This window comes from Momordica charantia (assembly GCF_013281855.1).
Source record: "Momordica charantia cultivar OHB3-1 chromosome 5 unlocalized genomic scaffold, Mcharantia_2.0 BLBB01000005.1, whole genome shotgun sequence".
NCBI classification, from domain to species: Eukaryota; Viridiplantae; Streptophyta; class Magnoliopsida; order Cucurbitales; family Cucurbitaceae; genus Momordica; species Momordica charantia.
Genome location: NW_028275163.1, coordinates 14,817,168 through 14,839,976, shown reverse-complemented (window position 1 = coordinate 14,839,976; position 22,809 = coordinate 14,817,168). Strand labels below are relative to the sequence as shown.

At 43.3% G+C, this 22,809-nt stretch overlaps 2 protein-coding genes across 2 annotated transcripts; both read left to right on the top strand.

Annotated features, from left to right (window-relative positions):
- The first annotated feature begins 6,496 nt into the window (after positions 1–6,496).
- On the top strand, positions 6,497–7,012 carry LOC111021344 (uncharacterized). Its single transcript, XM_022298265.2, has one exon. The coding sequence runs from the start codon at positions 6,497–6,499 to the stop codon at positions 7,010–7,012; it is 516 nt and encodes a 171-aa protein (XP_022153957.2).
- Positions 7,013–10,688: 3,676 nt separating this feature from the next.
- LOC148211406 (uncharacterized) lies at positions 10,689–11,664 on the top strand. Its single transcript, XM_088124406.1, has 2 exons — positions 10,689–11,085; positions 11,291–11,664. Exons 1-2 carry the CDS (start codon positions 10,689–10,691, stop codon positions 11,662–11,664), a joined length of 771 nt encoding a protein of 256 aa, XP_087980532.1.
- Positions 11,665–22,809: the final 11,145 nt, after the last annotated feature.

Genomic DNA, 22,809 nt, shown 5'->3' with positions numbered 1-22,809 from the left:
TCAAATTCCTAAGGAAAAAGGGACAGTTTGAATGGACGAAATAGTGTGAGGTTGCCTTCAAAAAGCTAAAGCAATACCTAGGGACAGTCCCACTCCTCTCAAGACCGATCACTAGTGACGAGCTCTACCTATACCTAGCTGTATCAGACACTACGGTGAGTTTAGCATTGGTAAAAGAAGAGGATTGACGATAGTCTCCAATTTACTACACGAGTAAAGCAATGGTGGATGAAGAAATTAGATACCCACGAGTGGAAAAATTGGCGCTAGCATTAGTCACCTCAGCTCGGAGACTGCACCCATATTTCCAAGCCCACAAGATGACTATCCTCACTAACTTTCCTCTACGGCAAATCGTACAAAGGTCAGAGACTTCAGGGCGACTGGTGAAGTGGGCCGTAGAGTTCAGTGAATACGACATCCCTTACAAACCGAAGACTACGATGAAAGGGCAAGCTATAGCGGACTTCATAGCAGCATTAACACCAAGACAACATCAAATCTATAGCATCAATCCATAGCTAGTCTCGCAAGGTGAGGAAGAGCAACCTTGGGCCCTTTACGTGGATGGGTCCTCAAATCTTAGAGGATGGGGAGTAGGGCTTCTACTGGTCTCCCAAAATAGGGAGAGATTCGAATATGCACTGCAGTTTACTTTTCATGCATCCAACAATGAGGCCGAAAACTAAACCTTTAGGGGGTCGGGACCAAGCCCTGGTTGGCTCGGTTTTTTCCCTTCGTCATTGCTTGGTTGCATCGAGCAGGGCTCCACCCATTGGCCGGGTCCACTTTCTCTCCTTTCTCATTGGTTGAGATGCCCCGATCAGTGAATCCTTGTGATCCAGCAACGACGAATTAGATGGGCTCAACAAGAAGCTTCCATAAGATAGATTTCCTATAAATGGAACTACTTGCCAAAGTCGATCTTAGATATTCCAACACCTGTTGATTTACTCTCAAAATGATGAGATCAGACGCCCGGAAGAGCATCATCTTGAGAGTGAGGGCAACTGTTATGGTATTAGATCCAACCAAGGAAATGAGCCTCTACAGACCAGAGAGGCCCAAACCCAACGACAGACCGAGCAAGCTGGGGCTAGATCCCGACCCTAGCTCAACTCCAACCAGGGCTCAACCTGTTGGCTGAGCCCACTTTCTTTCATTTCCCATTGGTTGAGGTACTACGGTCCATGAATCACTGTGATCTAGTGACGACGGATAGATGGACCCAACGAGAAGGTTCTAGAAGGCAAATCTCCTATAAATGGAATCACTAGCTGAACCCTAGAGGTAAGCAAGTAAAACCCTAATTACTTCACTCAATAATTCTCCAATCGCTGACTTTAGCATCGGAACTAGTATGATCGAAGTCACACCGGTCTAGGGTTGTTCGATTTTGTAGGTATCCAGTCCCGTGTTCATCGAGTTGGGTGCATATTTAGCGAGAACCAAGGAGACCAAATTTCCATCATCAACAGAAGGTAAGCCACATTTTTCTATACAACTCCTTGTGAAGATTCAACGGACACTCTCCAGCAGCCTCTCACTCTCGATATTCCTGCTTTCTTATTCTTTCTGCTTCATACCTATTTGCCTCTACTTGAGTTCTAACTTAAGTATCAGAGTGCATTCGAAAGATGAACCACACTGTGCAAGATTTCTGTATGTGCAGGTATCAAGGTTTCAAAGACGAAGCCATATGTGGCACCTACATTTCAAGCCATTCATTATTATATTTAACCTGAAATGCCTTAGAAATCAAATAGTAGAAATCAGATGTCATTAATCCTCGTTATCTCCTACAGTCTGTTGTAAAAATTAATCCCAAATCACATTTCAAACGATCCCCTCAAATGCAATCTAAAACTGACACAAAAAGCTTGGATTAAGCGCCTATTTCAAATGCGATTGGAATCTAAAACGAAAACCCAACTTGCAAAAAGAAATAAAAAATAGACTCATGTTTGCTTATGTTTGATTCCAACTTGACCCGCTTGTTTGAATTATTTTTTGAAAACATCTCTTTCATGTGGATGCCTACTCATCGCAATTATAGATCACATGATCAATCTATTGAGTTATTAATTAAATATTAAAAATAGGGAAAAAAAGTAGCAACTTTTTGAAAAATATTGGGGTTAAAATAGATATTTTAAGAATCTAAAATGAATAAAAATTGAAAGTAGGAGGGTAAAATGATATTTAAATCTTACATGTATTATCCCATGTTTAACCCTCCAATTTTAATCTACACAAAAGAGAATCTTAATTACATCTGGCTTCTTTCCTTGAATTCTACCCAAATAACTTCGCTTCAAGCAACTAAACACAAGTAGTGTGGGGTAAGATTTAGAGACTAATCTTGTTCACGTCCAAACATATCTCTTTTTTAGCCCCAAAAATCAGCATCAACAAGAAATACTAATAAAAAATATAATTAAAAATACAAATACTAACCATCAAGTTGTGCCATATTCAAGCATAATCTACTTTCTATATTGTAGCCCCAAAAATCAGCATCAACAAGAAATACTAATAAAAAATATAATTAAAAATACAAATACTAACCATCAAGTTTTGCCATATTCAAGCATAATCTACTTTCTATATTGACTTCAATCACGCTTCACTAATGCAATTTTAAATCAAAATATTATTTACTTCAACTTGCGAGTACTGGGTATATTCACCAAATTTATTCTCTCTTCTACTTCCAGGTGTCTACCCTGTATTTGTGTTATTGTCCATTTCGCCACATTTCTTTCTCTCTTCCACTTCCAGCTATGTACAATATATTTGTATTATTGCCTCAAACCGAGTAATTCTGTGGCAGTAGTAGACATCGGCTCCTTCTAGCCATATATATATAGACTACTTTTAAAATCATTAGCGCCCAGACCCCTCCTGATGCCAACTTCGGAGGTCGAGTAATTCTTTAGGCTGATGATTTTACATTTCTAACACTAAGATGAACATTTTTATTATTAAGATTGTGATCCCCAATACTATGTTTATTTAGTCTCCTGTTCCATCGAATAGAGACTCCCTCGAGCTTAAGTTTCATATCGGATAAGATCAAAAGCCTATTCAAACGGGACGTACGGTTCACAGTTTCCGAATAATTACTAATTTGTAATATCCCAAATTTTCAATAAGTTAAATGGGGAATGTTCCGCCAAAACCACTCATTTAGTTGAGATATTATGCCTTATAACTTTAAATATCTTGTCAAATGTGAAATTTGTCGGAATTTTTTAAAATATTAGAAGAGTAAAATTACTAACACTAGAAAGATACAAGCTCATGACTTTGAGTTTTATTCACCTAAATTATAAATATTTATATTTGATATACTAATTCTAACTGTGTGAATGTGATATAAAGCTTTCAGAGATTATTTATTTAGTTATGTTTATTTTTGTAGGTGGGATTAGAGAGAATTATGTGAGATTGTGATATTTTCCCTATAATGAATTTTTCTTTTTTTGGTGGACGGTATAGTTTTTCTCTGGTTTTAAACTTTTGTGTTTCTTTTTATTGTTGTATTTTCTTTTAATTTTTAAGTTATTTTCTACTCATTCTTGCACCAGAAGTGAGAGGTTTTTTTCCTAACAACTGTACGTAAGTAGTCTCTACTTGAGAAGCCACCCAAAAACAACATAGCATAACCAACATAATAACCACTACAACATGCTTACTCAATAACATGGTCAACATACACAATACATATGCTCATTTTAATCGTAAATTCTAAGTTTCAATGTTGAATGCTTACATACACAAGACACACATAAGACTTACTCTTCTTTGAATTGTAACTCTTTCAAGTCGTTCCAAGTTATTTCCAATCTTTCGAACTCTTTAGTATTTACCATTTCGAGTCCTATCAATTTTGACTGTCTGTACCCATGGATTTAACACTTCTATATAGATCTTTGACTCTTGACTATTTGTACTTTTAAGAGTTTCTTTGAATTGCTGCATCGACCCTTGGCCATTGTGTACTCAAGGCCTCAATAACTTCGTAACTTATTGACTCTTGATCATTTGCACCTAAAGCTCCGATAGTTATCACTACTTAGCCTTATTCCATTGACCATCAAATATTTGTATAAAGAAAACTAAACAAAATTTGAAAGTACAGAACTAAAATTAATAAAATTTGAAAGGTAGAAGAATTTTGATGAAATTTTGAAAGCATATGAACCAAAATGAACTTAAACTAAAAATATAGAGACCAAAATAATATTTAAACCTGTTTAGGGGTAGTACATACCCGGGACACGTGGAGGACCCTTATTGGTGTTTGAAGAAACTGAATAAGAGGGATTGCCAAGGTCCACCTTGGCCCTGCCGAGGAGACCGGGTTTGCCCATTATGAAAGACTAAGTATAGGCGTCAAGGTTTGACCTGGCTGGGGTCCGACCTGCTCGGAACCCGACAGGTTCGATATGAGAAAAGACATATAACCGTCGGTCGTGTGTACTGTCAAATCCATCACCTATAAATAGAGGGCTTCATTTCACGCTCAGGTATCGAATCTCACCTCGAACTAAATACGGAGTCCGATCTATACTGACTTGAGCGTCGGAGTGCTTACCCTCTTGTGCAGGTCCACCCTAGTGCTCAGGTCGGAATCGGAGATCGGGTTCGAGCTTGATTCGTGAAGAACCGTTGTGCAAACCCTTGCATAAACATTTGGCGCCGTCTGTGGGAATACAAAGTAGAAAAACAATCTAAGTCATCCCGACCTAAGAAACATACACAAAGATGGTGCAGCCAGCAAACTCTGCTAACACGACAGAACGGAGGGGTTTGAACGCTGACAACGGTCCTCAGCGAGATCTTGACACTAGAACGGTCGAGGATCAGGTTCGAGCAGGGCAAGCGGGAGACCTTCCACGGAGATCGGCCCGCCATGCGAACCAGGAGTTACCCCTGCTCACCCTAAACCCTCAAAAGCCAACCGTGGCCGAGGAGGGACCTCCAGAAAGCCTCCCGAGGGGCCAATCCGACAGCGGACCCTGAGTATTTGTCTACTCTCCAGCGCGAGTTGGATGACATGCGCCATCGGTTGCGCACGATGGAAGAAATGTACGCCGAGGCGACGCGGGCCAATCGGACAACGTCCCCCTTCGGGTCCCAGGCGCACCTGGAGAAAAGGAAGGACGGGTTCCATCCCTTCATCTCGGCGACCGCGAGCTCGTTCCCAATAGTGAGGGGGTGGACTATAGCTTACGGGACAATGATCTTAGAAAGCACCTCACTGAAAAGAAGAAGAGAGCATCTCGGGAGCCGGAAGACTCTCCGTCATACTCCCGAGAGTTCTCGAACTCGGACCTCAAGGCTCAATAAAAGTATAAGCCTCTGACACCAGAAGCTGTGATCACTAGAGAAGAGTTCGACCTGATGAAGCACAGGTTCGATGAGCAGGTCGAGGCACTCAAGGCCAGGTGCGAGAAGAAAGAGTGCCCGTTCGACGATGGTGACTTGGGAGAATCGCCATTCACCTCAGACATCTTGGAGGCTCCAATCCCTCCGAAGTTCAAAACTCCCACAATGAAACCTTATGATGGGTCTAAGGACCCAAAGGACTATGTTGAGGTCTTCGAGGGCCTCATGGACTTTCAAGCGGCAACAGATGCAATAAAATGCCGCGCCTTCCAGATCGCGCTTACCAGCAGCGCGCGCCTGTGGTATCGGAGACTGCCGGCTAGGTCGATCTCGACCTACTCTCAGCTGAGAAAGGAAATCATTAGTCAATTCTCTTCTCGGCATTACGATAGAAAGACAGCGACTCACCTTGCTACCATTAGACAGAAGGAAGGTGAGACGCTGAGAGAGTATGTCACAAGGTTCCAAGAGGAGCAGCTGAAGGTCGCACACTGCTCCGATGATTCGGCCATGTGCTACTTCCTCACCGGCCTGGCCGATGAGACCCTCACCGTGAAACTCGGAGAGGAGGCTCCAGCAACCTTCGCTGAAGTTCTGAAAAAGGCAAAGAAAGTCATTGATGGGCAAGAGCTCCTCCGAACCAAAACTGGCCGACCTGAGAGGCAGATCGACCAGAAGAAACTAAACCAAGAGAAGAGGAAGGCTGATTCTAAGTCTAAAGACAAGGGATCGTCCTCTTCCGTCAGCAGAACCGAGTACCGTAGGTCGGAGAGCGGCCCCAGCAGGAGCCGACCTTATGAACGGTACACCTCAACCACCATCCCCATCTCCGAGATACTCACAAACATCGAGGAAAGCGGGATGGAAAAGCTCCTCAAGCGACCTGAAAAGCTCCGAGGAGACCTAGAAAAGCGCAACAAAGATAAATACTGCCGTTTTCATCGCGATCACGGCCATAACACGACGAGTTGCTGGGAACTGAAGCGCCAGATTGAAGACCTCATTCAAGATGACTATTTCAAAAAGTTCGTAAGAAGGCCGAGGACCAACTCGGTAGAGAAGACAGAAGAGAGGAAGTGTTCAAGGACGCCACCTCTTCGAGATGCCTGCGGTCATCAACACAATATTCGAGGGCCCCAGTGGGGGCCAATCTGGAAACAAAAGGAAGAAACTAGCTCGCGAGGCCAGACGCGAGGTATGCATCATTAGGGAGCAGAAGCCTACTTGCTACATTGCCTTCAGTGATTCCGACCTGGAGGGAGTTCATTTGCCTCATAATGATGCACTTGTGATCGCTCCTCTCATTGATCACGTCTTTGTCCGAAGAGTACTGGTAGATGGATGTGCATCTGCCAATATCTTGTCCCTTCCAACATATCTAGCATTGGGGTGGACCAGGCCACAGCTGAAAAAGAGTCCAACACCCTTTGTTGGATTCTCTGGAGAATCGGTCTCCCCAGAAGGGTGTATCGACCTACCGGTCACGATCGGACAAGATGCTACCCAAGTAACGCAGATGGCTGAGTTCGTAGTGATCGATGGCAGGTCGGCTTACAACGCCATCTTCGGGAGACCCATCATCCACTCATTCTGGGCCGTCCCTTCCACACTGCATTAAGTCATGAAGTACTCAACCCCTAATGGAGTCGGCACGGTCCGAGGTAAGCAAAAAACTTTAAGGGAGTGTTATGCATCTGCGCTCAAAGGATCGTCAGTATGTGTCCTGGAAGAGCAAACCAGTCAAGACGACCTTCCGAGGGTAGGCCAAAGGCAGTTCTTCCCACCAACAGAAGAGCTCGAGCTCGTTCCCTTGCTTAGCTCTGAAAAACAAGTAAGCATAGGAACCAAGCTAGGGGCCACTGACAGGGAAGAACTGATCAACTTCCTCAGGTCCAACTCGGACGTCTTTGCATGGTCTCACGAGGACATGTCTGGCATCGACCCAAAGATCATGGTGCATCGCCTCAACATAGACCCATCTTTCCGACCTGTAAAGCAAAAAAGAAGACCTGTAAATAAGGAGAGGAGTGATGTAATTGTTGAGGAAGTAAACAAACTTTTAAAAGCTGAATATATACGAGAAATTCTGTATCCTGAGTGGCTTTCTAACGTTGTATTAGTTAAAAAATCCAACGGGAAGTGGAGGATGTGCGTGGACTTTACAAATCTGAATAAGGCATGCCCAAAAGATTGCTTCCCCCTTCCGAGGATCGACCAGCTGGTGGATGCAACGCCGGGCACAAGCTACTCACTTTCATAGATGCCTACTCTGGATCAATCAAATTAAAATGCACTTGCTAGACCAAGATCATACCGCGTTCATAACAGACCAAGGTCTGTACTGTTACAAGGTGATGCCGTTTGGCCTAAAGAATGTGGGTGCGACCTACCAAAGGATGGTGAACAAAATGTTCGCCAAGAAGATCGATCGGAACATGGAAGTGTATGTGGACGACATGCTTGTCAAGAGCAAGCAGTCAAAGTCGCATCTTTCCGATCTGACCGAAGGCTTTGGAGTACTGCGCAAATTCCAAATGAAGCTCAATCCGACCAAGTGTGCCTTTGGGGTCTCTTCGGGAAAATTCCTTGGTTTTATGGTAAACAACCGTGGGATCGAGGCTAACCCAGAGAAGATAAAGGCCGTGCTCGAGATGGAAGCACCCAAGAATCTAAAGCAGCTTCAATGTCTCAATGGCACGATTGCAGCCTTGAATAGGTTCGTGTCAAGATCAACGGACAAGTGCCTTCCTTTCTTCAAGGTTCTAAGAAAGAAAAGACCATTTGAATGGACGGCAGAGTGCGAACAGGCATTGGAAGAATTGAAAAACTATCTCTGCTCGGCACCACTGCTCGCAAAACCACTACCAGGGGAGAAGCTCCACTTATACCTGGCAGTGTCTGACAGCGCTGTCAGCTCGGCCCTAATCAGGCAGGAGGGAGCGCGCCAGAGTCCCGTTTATTACACTAGTAAAGCCATGACGGAGGCCGAGACCAGATATCCCGAAATGGAAAAGCTGGCCCTCGCCTTAGTTGATTACGCTTGTTTACATGCGTAAAAAGAAGGTTTTAGATGCTGTTTTTACTATGTTTCGGCTTTGTTTCGGATTTTTCTCGATCATTTGAGTTCCAATTCATGCAAAATTCATATACTATGGTTTGTGGATGACTTATATTGTATTTATGACATTTTAGGACCATTTGGGAGTGCAAATTAATCAAAAGAAGCAAAAAGACGAAAAAGTTACATGGGAGGCGCCAGGCGCCTGGGATGCCTGCAGAAAACTGGTTTTCTTCCAACTTTGCCCTTAATGAAACGCGTCTTCCAATGGGTTTTGGTGGTTCCAACCGATGCATACGTGTAGAAGAAGTGTTCCACTATCAGTTTGAGCACGATTTGGTCAGTCAAAAGAGTTGGAAATGGGTGATTCACCATCGTTTTAGGACCTACCTAACCAATTCTGCACAGCTATAAATTCCAGCAACTTCTCCACCAAATTCATCAAGCCTTGCTTCCTTCTCTTGATCATTTTTAGTGTTTCTTTGTTGCTTTCTAAGTACTTTTGAGTTGCTTTCATTAGTTGCTTTTGGTTTTTAAATCCCGAGCACTTTACATTCTTTTATTGAGCTTTGTTTTGTTTCCATTTGTACTTAGTTATTTTCTACTTATTCAAATATATAAAAATCTAGCACTTTGCTTATCTTCTCTTTGTCTTTACTTTATTTTTAGAGAGTTGTGTTTTTGGAGGAAAGAGCACGTGACACTCTCCCTTGCTTGAAAGAGAAGGGCGAAGCTCTCAATCCCGATAAAAACTCTCCGTTAGTTAACTTTTGTTTTTCACATATGCATTCCACATTCAACCATTTTACTTGCTGTATTTTCTTCAATATGTCTTTCTAAATTCCCGTCTCTAGCCCGGTTATGGATAGTTAGCCTTTTATGTCTAAAAAGGGTTTGCTAAGAAGTAGTGTTTTTACTTTCCATTCATTGCTCAACATGTTTTCCCAAAAAGTTAGGATTTAGAGAAGGCCACTGTAAGTCTTAACAAGTCAATACTGAAAAGGTTGCTTATTTGCATTGTTGAATGGTTAAACCGAGGAGAGGAGCGCCTTAGACATAAGGGTTCCGCTTAAGTAGCCTAGACATAGGACCTTAACCCGAGGTTGCGACTATTTCCATCCTAAAACTAAGATATATCTCATAATAGACATATTAGGGAATGTCTTAGGACTTTGAACTTGCTTAGACATAAGTAAAGTGAGAAGCGTAGTCGTTAGTTTCTAAAGTAAAATGCATATTATCCTTAGCATGTCCTTGACTCTTTGTTGGCTAACTTGAAGTAATTCGGGCTAGGTTTTATTATTATAAGTCCAAATCCCAAATCCAAACCATTATTTGTGACCGCTTCCCATTTTACAAAAATCACTCATTTCAACATTCACTATTCTTTAAAACTTCAGAGTTTGGAAATTATTTAGAAGTCCTTGAGGATCGATACTTGGATACTCCGTCCATTTTATATTACTCTGACAGGTGTGCGCTTGCATCTATATAATTGTTACCACGCTTAGCGCGTGCGTTCAGCATAAACGCCCAGTCATTAGTCACCTTGGCCCGGAGACTTAGGCCATACTTTCAAGCGCACACCGTTGTAGTACTTACCAACTTGCCCCTAAAGAACATCTTCCATAAGCCAGAAACGGCAGGGCGCCTGATGAAATGGGCAATGGAGCTAAGCGAGTACGAAATCTAGTTCGAGCCAAGAACTGCGTTGAAAGGGCAAGCAGTGGCCGATTTCATTGCAGAGCTCACCCCACCACCCCAGTTGGCCAAGGCCGACCTACCATGGACGATCTAAGTTCATGGATCCTCCAATGAGAAAGGGTGTGGGGCAGGGATCCTCTTACTCGCACTAGGCGGCGAACGGTTTGAATATGCTCTGCGGTTTAATTTCCGGACCTCGAATAATGAGGCCGAGTACGAAGCACTCCTGGCAGGCCTGCGCGTCGCCAAAGAACTGGGGACCAACCACATTAAGGTCTTTAGTGACTCCCAACTAATTGTAAATCAGATTAAACAGGAGTACAAAACGAAGGACCTCCGAATGGAAAAATATCCAAGCAAGATCAGATCGCGCCTCGCCCACTTCGGGACTTACGAGGTGAGTCAAGTTCCAAGATCTGAAAACTCAAATGCGGATGCCTTAGCCAAATTGGCATCAGCATATGAGACCGACCTGGCTAGATCGGTCCCGGTCGAGATCTTGGACAGTCCTTCAATCTTGGAGCCAGATGTGATGGAGGTTGACACTCCATCACCCTCTTGGATGGACCCAATCGTGGAGTTCATTAAAGGAAATCCACCACAAGAATCGAAGGAGCAAAAGAAGATGGCACGGAGAGCAGCTCGGTTCACACTCCGAGAAGGAACGTTGTACCGACGTGGCTTCTCCCTGCCTCTGCTTAAGTGTGTTACTCCCGAAGAAGGCCTTTACATTCTTAGAGAAATCCATGAAGGAGTGTGTGGAAACCACTCAGGCGCCAGGTCGTTGTCGACTAAGGTGGTTCGACAAGGGTACTATTGGCCCACTGTCGAGCAGGATGCAAAGCAATTTGTGAAAACCTATGACAACTGCCAGCGCTTCGTAAATATTATCCACCAACCTGCCGAACTGGTCACCCCATCTCGGCCCTGTGCCTATTCGCGCAGTGGGGAGTAGATATCATAGGTCCTTTTCCTCTGGGAAAAGGGCAAACCAATTCGCCGTTGTCGCGGTGGACTACTTCACCAAGTGAGCCGAGGCCGAGGCATTGTCCCACATTACCGAGTCCAGAGTCACATCTTTCATATGGTTAAACATCGTATGCCGTTTCGGTATACCAAACACTATTGTGACAGACAACGGAAAGCAGTTCGACAATGCAAAGTTCAACGACTTTTGCAGAAAGTTGGGCATAAGCCACCTTAGTTCGTCCCCTGCGCATCCAAAGTCAAATGGGCAGGTAGAGGCGATAAACAAAATCATAAAACGAGGCCTCAAGCTAAGACTGGATTCCAGAAAGGGAAGGTGGGCCGATGAGCTACCCGAAGTATTATGGTCATATCGGACCACCCCAAGGGAGTCAACTGGTGAAACTCCGTTCTCGCTAACCTTTGGCTCCGAAGCTGTTGTACCAGTCAAGATCGGAATACCAACAGACAGGGTAGATCAATACGAGTCAGCGAAGAACGAAGAAGAACTACTCCTTAACCTAGACTTATTGGAAGAATAGAGGGAAATGGCTCAGCTGCGCTTAGCAGAGTATCAGAACAGAATGGCCAGACATTACAATGCCCGAGTTCGACCTCGAAGCTTCCAAGTTGGACATTTGGTCTTAAGGAAAATTCAAAGTCATGTGGACACCCTTGACCCAAGTTGGGAGGGACCGTTCGAGGTCAAAGGCATAGTCCGACCTGGAACTTATATGTTAGCCGACCTGGAAGGAAGAATGCTTGCGCATCCATGGAATGCGAAGCACTTGAAGCGCTATTACCCCTGAAATGTCAAAATAGTCCTAGAAGCGGCTTGTAAAAATTTTCAAGGGGCAGAACTTTTAATAAATGGAGTGATTTAATTTCATAACTTCGAGTTCGATTAGAAATTAAATGGGGGCCACAGACTCCATAAGAATTAAAATCCGCAAGGTAAGGGCAAAAATTGATCAAATTCGATCCTCAAAACCCACGGGTTCGAGGTGCGATGTCAAAATCGATTAGAACAAAAAATTCAACCCTTTAAACGTTCAAGTTAAAGGTGCGATGTTGAAGGTTCAGGAAATTCGGTCCTCTAAACCTACGGGTTCGAGGTGCGATGTGAATATTAATTATGGACTAAAAATTCAACCCTTTAAACGTTCAGGTTAAAGGTGCGATGTAGGAAGTTCAAATTGTTGCTTAGTATTATCTTCTGGACTTCTGAGTTCGAGGAGAAATATTAAAGACCAATTAAATAAACTCAGATTTTATACCTTAAGGGTGCGAGGTGAAAAAGTATCTCACGCTCAATCCTTCAAACTTACGAGTTAAGAGGTGCGAGATGGAAATTATTCATAGATCAGTTCCAGCTTACAAAAGCAAGTTTAAAAAGATTAAGGGAAAAGCAGTAAAAGAACAAACAGAAGTGGAGAAAGGCAATTTCATTAATTAAAAGGACAAGAGCCAAGGCTTATATACCTTGCTGCTCTGCCCAAAAAACTTAGAAAAGAAATAAAAGAAAAGAGAAGGAAAGAAAGCCTCAGCTACTTCCGAGGTGAGAGGACAGCTCGCCCTGGGAGCCTAGAAGGTTGACCTCCTGGGATCCGCCCTGCTGTGAAGGAGCCTCCTCTTGGGTCATGCCGAGCTCAGTAGGCTCCTGACTAGGGGCATCCTCTCCCTCCATATCGGAGTAGTCAGAGTCCAGCTCCCTAACGTACTTGTCCACCAGTGATTGGGGGCCAGGGGTACCATTAGGCCCAAAAGCCCACTTCTCAGAGTACTTCTTCTTAAGATCGCTGAGATCGATCTGAAGATGAGGCATGTCGGCAGCAATGCCTTTCATCAGGAACTTGAAGCCGGCATCGCTGAAGTCTTTGGCAAACCCATCGAAGTTTGGGTGTTGCTTGAAGGCTTCCTCCAACAGAACTCCATTGGTGAGGCGTTCCTTCGCGTCTTTCAGCTCGGTAGTAAGGCGTCTGATCAAGGCATCCTTCTCCTCGAGAGCTTGAGCGAGGTCGTCCTTCTCCTTCAGGAGCTGAAATTTCTCCTTCTCTAGCCCTTTGGTGATAGCATGGGCTGCTCTGAGATGGGCCTTGTGTTTCTCACCTTCCTTCTTCAAGAGATCGGCCTTGGCGTCCACCTCGGCCTTCAGGATATCCACCTCAGAACGAGCCTTTAGTAGCTCGCCCTTCATGGTGGTAGCAGCCTCTAAGGCAGCAGAGGAGTTCTCCCTCTCCTTTGCTGCCAAAGCCTCTCTTCCATCCAGTTCGGCTTTGACCACAACCACTGAATGAATGGAAGCAATAAACGCCTGCGAAAGTCAAAGAACATGATGGTTAGATTAAGCTGAGAATTGGGAAGTAAAATGACACAAGAACAGGTCTTACCTCGGTAGCATTGTCAATGGTCCTCTGCAGTATGGACCCAAGATCGCTCACGAACTTGGATGCTCTCCTCAGACAACGGTCCAAGCACGAGGCCGAGATGCGGGACACCTGGTCTTTCACCCCGGAGCTCGACGATTCCATCCTGAACCGCATTCACAAATCGGATGTTCCCTCCATCCGAGCTTCGAGGTGATCCACCAAATCAGCATGGCTCGTAGGCAAAGTCCCACGAGCCCCAGCCTCCGAGGAGGAGGAAGTCTTCTTCTTCTTTCTCCTTCTCCTCAAAGGATATTCTCCCTTCACCTCCTTCAGGGGAGATACGTCAAGCGCCTCGGACTCCTCCTTTGGACGCTTCTCACCAGATCGACCCCCAGACAAGTCTAACTCGATCACGGGGGTGGGGACTGCAGAAGATGTTCCAGAGTTACCCTGAGCTTCAGTCCGTGGCACCATAGGCGTCACCGGTTCAGTACCCACCACGATCTTGAGGGCGTAAGCACGGCCCTTGGACTTGCGCTTCACACTTCCAGTGAACCCGCACACCATTGCTGCAAAATAAACAAGCATAAAGTTAGAGATCAAAGGAAAGTTAATACTGAAGTCGAGATCGAACACGGCTTACCGAGCTCGGAGTTCGGCCTTGAAGCTTCAATTCGACGAACCAGAGGGTTGTAGTCCAGTAGCCCCGACTCCAAGAGTAGCTTGTCGGTGACCAAGGTTCCGATCTTCCAGCCCCTGAGAAAGTGATCCTTGTAGTATTTGAGGGTATCGAAGGTGGCTTGAGCAAGCTCAGGAATCGGTTTGATCGACACTGTACAAGACAAAAAAGATTCAAGTTAGACATGAAAAAGGAAGAATAGAGAAATTCAAAGAGGTAAACGCAACAGCCTCATACCTAGGTTCCCAAACCTAACAGGCACGTCAAAGAAGGGATGACCTGACTCGTCCTTTGCCAGCCATTCACCTGAGGCAAAGAACCACTTACCTACCCATCCTTTGATGGAGGTCGGCCCCTTGACTATGCCACCCGCGCCCTTCCTCGCGCACATATAATACCGACCTGGTTTTTTAGCTATCCTCTTGGCGTCAAAGCACCCAAGAAGTTTGTCAACGCTTAGTAGCTCGGCCTCATCCTCGTCCCGAGCTCGCAACCAAAAAAGAATGGCTAAAGCAAAAATGACACCCCACCCATTGGGGGCCACTTGAGCAGGATCCAGTCCAGTTCGGTTTAAGAACTCCTGGGCAAAAGGATGAAGGGGAAGTCTGAGGCCGTACTAAAAAATCTTTAAATAAAGAGTGACCCATCCCTTTTGAGGATTGTCAGCTCTTTCCCCTTCTCCCGGAATCCTAAGAAGGATATCATTTGGAATTTTAAACCCCCTACGGAGGGGTCCGAGATAGTGCTCGGGCATCTTTGAAGGGTACTCCAGACCCTGGCCCGAGGTGGAGGTATCACTATCCTCTCCATCATCTGAGAACCTAAAGTTCTCAATTTCTTCTAGCTTGGACTCTAACCTACGAGCTAAGACCTCCCCAAAATCACTTGGTTTGGGGGGTGAACTACTTATAGTCCGACCTACACTACCCAGGCTATCACTACTGGAGGGGGAAGACAAGAAAACTACCATGTTTGAAAGAAGAGTAAGAGCAAGGAAAAGTGACTGACCTACAGAAAGGGTTCGAGCTGGTTTCAGATCGAACTCCAGAAATTTAGGAAACGTAAGGTTTGACCTGAAGTTTCGGAACTATTTATATAGCTAATCGGAAAAACCTCTGCGTCGTACACGTGTAATCAACAAGCAGCTAGGATCTTCTCGAGATCCTCAACGACGGAATACTCGAGTGCTTCGACAACCTGGCAGATCGAAACGTCTTCCGCAACGGTCACATTCCCTCTACATATGAAAAGTCGCCACGTGTCCGGAATGGATTCGGATAAACTTCTCTGCCAGGTCGAGATCGAACCTGACAGAGAGGGGGCCAATGTTTAGGGGTAGTACATACCCGGGACACGTGGAGGACCCTTATTGGTGTTTGAAGAAACTAAATAAGAGGGATTGCCAATGTCCACCTCGGCCCTGCCGTGGAGACCGGGTTCGCCCATTATGAAAGACTAAGTATGGGCGTCAAGGTTCGACCTGGCTGGGGTCCGACCTGCTCGGAACTCGACAGGTCCGACATGAGAAAACACATATAACCGCCGGTCGTGTGTACTGTCGGATCCATAACCTATAAATAGAGGGCTTCATTTCACGCTCAGGTATCGAATCTCACCTCGACCTAAATACGGAGTCCGATCTATACTGACTTGAGCGTCGGAGTGCTTACCCTCTTGTGCAGGTCCACCCTAGTGCTCAAGTCGGAACCGGAGACCGGGTTCGAGCTTGATTCGTGAAGAACCGTTGTGCAAACCCTTGCGTAAACAAAACCAAAAATATATTCATTATTATTTATATAAAATATGTTGTATTTGTAATTAATTTTAGAAAGACACCAATCTCTAAATATGTTAGAAAATTATATGACCAATTCAAATTTATCATTTAATAATTTATTGAATGAGATCTAAAAATGATTAGTTCCTGTATTCATAAAGGGAAAAAATAAATTAACTGTGATTCATTCACTGCAAAATTAAATTAGGTTATTTGTGATGAGTTTCATTGCAAGTTATTATTACTATTATTATGGTCATATTCTGGAACTTCAAGATACGCCTCTTCAAACAAAAGATGAGCACCGCTCAATAGTATTTGACATCTACTATTTTCTTTTAGGTTAGAAGTTCAATAGTATTTGACATCTACTATTTCCTTTTTAAGTGCCACTATCCCAACCACCCTATCCACGATATGCCCTCGATTCGTCTTCCTCTCGCCTCTCAAAATACTTACCTAACCCTCTTCCCCCTGCTTTAAGTTTCCCTTCGTCGCCTCTGCCAAAATGCCCCATTACAAGACGAAGGTAAATCGAAAGAAAGTCATGGAGCTCCACCCTAGTCCAAGAGCTCTTGGAGGACTTCGCCGATGCTAACGACCAATCGGTAGCTGTAGAAGTCCTTGAGACTCCAATAGCTTCTCCGACCAAGCCCTCTAGCTACTACCTCTACATCACTCCCGGTCCCTAAATCTGATTTAGAGCAGCAGCCCGACACTTATTCGGAGGAAGAGGAGCTTATGGCCAACCCCACTCTTACATCCGGCACTCCCCATCCACCACCTGCTTTTGAGCCCCCTCTTCCCTCACCAGCTACATCCTCCCCATCCCCCTCTTTTTCTTTATGCAAAGCTTTATCTTCCTATTTTGATGCTAGGTTAGTTTTTTAATCATCACGTCCCCCTTCCCCCTATCTTGAGCGTAATTTGAATAGAAATATGATGATTTTGCTTCTGCTACATAGTCTCTTGTATTTTTCTCTGCTTTTTTAAGTAGCCTCTCTTCCAAATCATCCTAAGCTATCCCTCAAGTTTTAAGTTAGTAGCGTTTGCTTATGGGCAGCAGGAACCTTTGCTCTGTTTTAGCCCTGACCCTAGCCCAACAGCCCCAGCATTTGCATGTAAGAATGAGTCAAAGATATAGAGACCCTAGTAATAACCTTCCCAATGACCTTTCCAAGCCAGCCCTTACCTTGCTATTCCTCTCCATTTTTTCCTTCACCACTCTAAGCCTTATTTATGTACCTTTACACTACATTGATCATATTTCAGCAATATTCCCCCTTTTGTACCACAATTAGCATTAGTTCTAAGTTTGGGGGTATGTTGCTGCGTTCAACACCACTATTTGTCGCATTAGGGACAATGCTTTATTTTATGTTTCAGGGTATGCGTTCATTTGGATAGTCATAAGGATAGGCTTCAATTGTAAGACTATATATGTTTCTAGGCCTGTAATTCAGCCCTAATATCACTCATCTAAAAAAAACGAGAAATGATAATTTAAATATAAAGAGGCTGCAGGTGTAGGAAGGGCTAGTAGCCCATAGTCAAAGTCAGGAGGAAATAGAAAGGCAAAAGCTCAGGTGAGCAAAAGGTAGTTGAGAAGTGCAATGCTAGGCGAATTGAAGTTTATGAGGAAAGCAAGCAGATGTTAGTATTGTAGGAAAGAGTTCTTTGCTAAAGCTGGAGCAAGGTCTTGGTTGCTCTCTTAAGGATGTTGCTAGAAAACAAATTTGTAGTCTTGGGTATGAGTTAGCAGTAGGTACGAAAGCAGAAAGCAGAGTTGATGCAAGAGGCACTCACATTGGATGCAAGCCTTATCATATTTATAGGGTTGTAGACTAATCTTGCTTGAGGACAAGCAAGGTTTTAAGTTTGGGGGTTGATAACTCTCCATAAGAGAGTGTTTTGTGGGCAATTTGTGGCATTACGTGTGCGGAAATGTGAAGATCCTTACAATAAACCAAAGAAAATGTGAGAAATCATTGAGTGGACCCCCAAACTATTATAATTCTTAAATTCCTCAATTGTAATGCTTTATGCTCAATTATTGATGGTTTATGCAGTAATGGTAGAATTTAGGTAAAGAGAATAGGAGTGTTGCCAAGGTCGTGGGGTTTATGCTGTAGCACTGTTGGATGAGGTGTGATTGTTGGAGCCTGTAGTCACTCGGATGCCCCAGCACATATGACAGTGCAGTAACCCGATGAATTTAAATTGTTACTGCATTCATACAACATCCAGAGGGTGCCTAAAATTTTAAGGACCTGGTATGTAAGGAGAAGATGCACTAGCCGCAAAAGGGGACAGAGGATTGATTCATTTTGGGAAGCATCACTTTTAGGGAACATTCCCCATTGACATCAGTAGTTTTTCATCGAAGAAGGAGTTCGAGAGATAGTTGCTTGCTTGTGGGTCGCACTGTACTCTTAAGGAAGCTTCTTAGTCTTTGCCATATGCACTTATGATGGGAACTTCTTATGTATTTTCTATTTTTTTTTCTCCTTTCCATTATGAACTAAACCCCACCTTCTGCGGGAGGGGGGGAGGGGATGTATTAAGCTGCTGTAATTTCCAAGTTTGCTATGTGTTAGAACTTTAAAACTAATTTAATAGAAGTGTGCTTAAATCTTCATCTCACTAAATTTGTGTGGCCAACTTATTTGGTGTGCTTGCTCACTTGAGGCTCGGGAGGGTCCTTATCGAGTGTGTTTACTTCTATTAGTCGTAGTGTCCTCTTCTTGAAGTATGATGGTGAATACTCAGGGACGAGGTTCACCCATTTTGCGCTATATATTGATTTAATTGCTTGTTTTAATCACAGTGGGAGTTGGGTTAAAACATGTTCGAGGTATCTCGGGAGAGAGTCGTGACTGTCTGGGCAATCAGTATTTTTAAAGCAATTTTGCATAGCTAGCATGGAGAAAATCAGTGGCGAGATTTCCCCTCCTTGATTTATTCTCAAACCGTTTGTCCATATTACTTTTGTTTTCTCTAAGTGGATGCTCCAGAGTGCGACCTAGGAAATCATTTGTTGTATTCCAAGTTGTTATTTCCTGTTTTCTTTTATTCCATTTAAATATAGTACTGCAAATCAAAGCATTTTTTTATTTTTTAATTGTTGGTATTTCGAAATCATTAAATCAATTTATAGCCTATTTCCCTGAGGAGATGACTTTGTCTATACAGGAGTCTATAACTTGCTCAGGATTAACATCGAGTTATCTAGTTATCTGGTTATCCTATGAGATAACAATCTATTGACTAACGGTGTTAAAGCCAACGATTAATTATTTCGCAGTCCGGTCTTTTAAATAATCATTGTATAGGATACTCCCACTCGCATGTCTCTACGTGAACGACCTAGATAAAGTCGTTTGTAACTATTACAAAGTGGGTCGTATCCATAGTGTTACGAAGATAAGGTATCAAACCTTATCCATGTACTATAGACCATTTAGGTTATTACTGAAACATTATCCATTTGTATATTGAATATATCCTGTATATCAAATATGTATATTGTATATGAAATATATACTATATATCAAATATATATTGTTCCAATTACATTAAATAACCTTAGATCTTAGTTTATCGGAATACGAGTAATGCAAAAAAAATAATAAGATCACTCTTTATTGAATAAATAATTTGTTCATAAATTACAAATACACGAGCTAAGCGCATCAAACCCAACAATCTCCCACTTTTCCGAAAGCGGGTGAGATGTACAAGTATTACAATGAACTAGGGTATACAATATACCCAATAACATCTCCCACTTGCCATAGACTAGATGGCACATGTCTCATAAAGCTACACTCTCTAGATGACCCTCAAACACTATAGCAATAAGAGCCTTTCTAAACCAATGAGTAATATTTTTCTTCTCACAAATCTTTCATTTGGAATTGTGTTGTTTTTAACATTAGTGAGAAAACCTACATCATTCTCAATGAGTAGGATGTCGTCAACGTATCAAAATAGGAAATCTATAGTATTATTTACGACCTTCTTATAAACACAAGGTTTGCCAACGTTTTAGTCAAAGCCATAAGATTTGACCACAGTGTCAAACCTTATGTTCCTGGATCTCTAACTTTGCAAACTTTTTGCTCTTGACCCTATTCTATGTATCCTTCCGGTTGAGCCATGTAAATGCCTTCATCAAGATATCCATTCAAAAAAGTTGTCTTGTCATCCATTTGCCATATCTCATATTCATAATATGTGGCAATGGTTAAGAGAATGCAAATAGACTTCAACATGGCAACAGGGGAGAAAGTTTCTTCATAATCAACTTCCTCCGGTTGGGTATAACCCTTTGCCACGAGTCTAACCTTAAAGTTCTGAACCTTTTCATTGACATTTCCTTCCACTTGTAGATCCATTTGCAACCTACAAGTTTTACCTCATCAGGTTGATCGACAAGCTCCCAGATGGAATTGAAGTACATAGACTCTATTTCCTGATCTATAGCTTTGACCCCTTCATCTTTGTCAACATCTTTCATTGCTTGTTTATAAGACAACGAGTCTTTAACGCCATCATCAGGTACGACAACCTGGGATTCTGTTAATCCCACGTAACGGTCAGGCTGAGTTATAACCATCCAACTACATCGAGGCTCTCTCAAATCTTGTGAAGTTTGATGTTGGTTCGATGTACTGGCTTTGTCAACAACCCTTGTTGATGGTCCAGCAGTATTCAGCAACTATTGCTGTAGTACTGATAGCTCTTAAATAGAGAGTGAATTATGGGCCAAGCTAAGGGTAATTGTGTGCCAAGAAAGTGAAATACAAGATAATTAAGCCATAAGAATGTGAGAAATCTCAGAGGGAACCTTCGATGTATAGAATCTTGTAGATTCATTAAATTTCAGAGTAAATGCTAAATTGTGGTTGTTTAATGCAGAAAGCAAAATTTAGTGCATTCGGAGCAGGTGAAGCATGAGTGGAATAAATTGATGCTACTGGAGGCTAAGGGCAACTGGTTGAAGTCAAAAGCAGGCTAGCACTTTGGAAGCTATAGAGCAGAGGCTGGAGCAGTCATTTGATTTCACCCCCGCTGTTACCGTATCCGTGCAGTGTCCGTACATTGTTGAGACAACATCCACGTGAGGTTCTTTGGTGCCCTAAGCAAAAGGTGGGGCACAAAAAGAAAGAGACGCCCAGCTGCAAAAGGGATGACGGTGGACCTAACTAGAGGCATCATTTTCAGGGAAACACTCTCATAAAATAGAAAAAAGAGACGTGGGGTCTCCATTGACGACGGGCAAGAGAAAGAGAAACGAATTTGGCTCGAGATCATCACTGTTCATCCGGGAAAGTTTCTGGGTTTTCTCTCATTACCTTCTGAAATGTAGTCCTCTTTCATCTGTGCATTGTTTTATTTCTATTTCATCATGAACTAATTCCCCTTTCTTTAGGGAGGTGTTTGAAACTTGATGTAATAGACGTTGAGCTACTGTTGAATGCATTTGAACTCTTATTTAATAGCAGTGGGTTTAATTTTTCCTTCGTTCTAAACATGTTTGGCCAGCAGGTTTAGTGTGCAAGCTCATAGGAAACTTGGGAAAGCTCATGTGCGTGGATTCACTGTTGTTAGTCGTAGTTTCTGTAACGCCTCGAGTCCTTCAGGTTAGTTAGTCTCGAATTAGGAGATTTTTTCATTTAATTTTAAATTAATTTTTATTAAATTTATGTATATCGGATTTCGCGTGATTGGTTTTATCTCAGGTTGGGATGGGTTTGTTTATGCTGGGCTTTCAGTTGGGTTGGTTTGGTTTTAAAACAAAGGGGGAAAAATCAAAGAAACCCTAGGGAAAAGAATCAAAATCATCTTTTCCTTTTCCCCACTTTTAGCCGTCGTACCCCCCCCCCCCCGCCCACATCGTTCCTTCTTCTTCCCCGTCGACTACCCTTCCTCGCCGCGCCTTCTTCGTTCGGCCAGCAGTTCGCGTGCACAGCTTATGTTCGTAACAACGGCGGCGCACAGCGGCAGCGTCTCCTCCGCGGAACAGCAACGACGGTGAAGCTCGGTGCGGCGGTGCGAAACTTTGCCGGTGTTCGCGGCGTTCGGCTTCGACGGATTCCGGGTATTTTCGACGGTTTGTTCGATTCCGACTGCGTGAAGCGCGTCTCCAGTGGCCGGCCAGCAGCAGGAAACTTTGGTGGCAGCTGTTGTTCGAGTCTGGGCGCGATTTTCTTGTCGAAAGTAGCGTTCGGGTAGTTTTGGCATCAACCCATATCTAATCTAACCCGTTACGCGTAACCCACCCCTCATTTGAGCCGTTTCAACGTTTTTGGTAAGGACCAAATTGAGTTTGGTTGCTTTCGACTCGAGAACTAAGAGCGTTAGGCGTGGGTAAGTAGACAAGGGGCGTGTGCGCGTGTTGATGTGTATTAGTTGATTTCCATTGTGCTGTTTTGTGATGTTTAATATTGATTTTGATACACTATTGTGCTAGGTAACTCTCGTTTGTGTTAATCTGTATGCTTGGTGTGGTGTTGAATATTCTTCGGTGTTAATGGTGGGATTTTGTATTGTTAAACTGCTGAGATTTGTTGTGGAACGATGTGTGTTTACAAAGGATGCTCGTTAAAATGGGATTATTGCGATTATGCTTTCTTATGATGTGAGCGTGCTAGTACAGTTTATATAAATATTCCTTTATGATGTGAGCATGCTGGTTGAGTATATATAAACGTTTCTTTATGATGTGAGCATGCTGGTTGAGTATATGTAAACGTTTCTTTATAATGTGAGCATGCTGGTTGAGTATATGTAAACGTTTCTTTATAATGTGAGCATGCTGGTTGAGTATATATAAACGTTTCTTTATGATGTGAGCATG

Coding starts and splice junctions, on each gene's coding strand:
- LOC148211406 (XM_088124406.1), top strand. CDS start 10,689: ATGGAGGTTGACACTCCATCACCCTCTTGGATGGACCCAATCGTGGAG. Junction 11,086..11,290: donor GGTCACCCCATCTCGGCCCT/GTGCCTATTCGC, acceptor CTATTGTGACAG/ACAACGGAAAGCAGTTCGAC.
- LOC111021344 (XM_022298265.2), top strand. CDS start 6,497: ATGCCTGCGGTCATCAACACAATATTCGAGGGCCCCAGTGGGGGCCAA.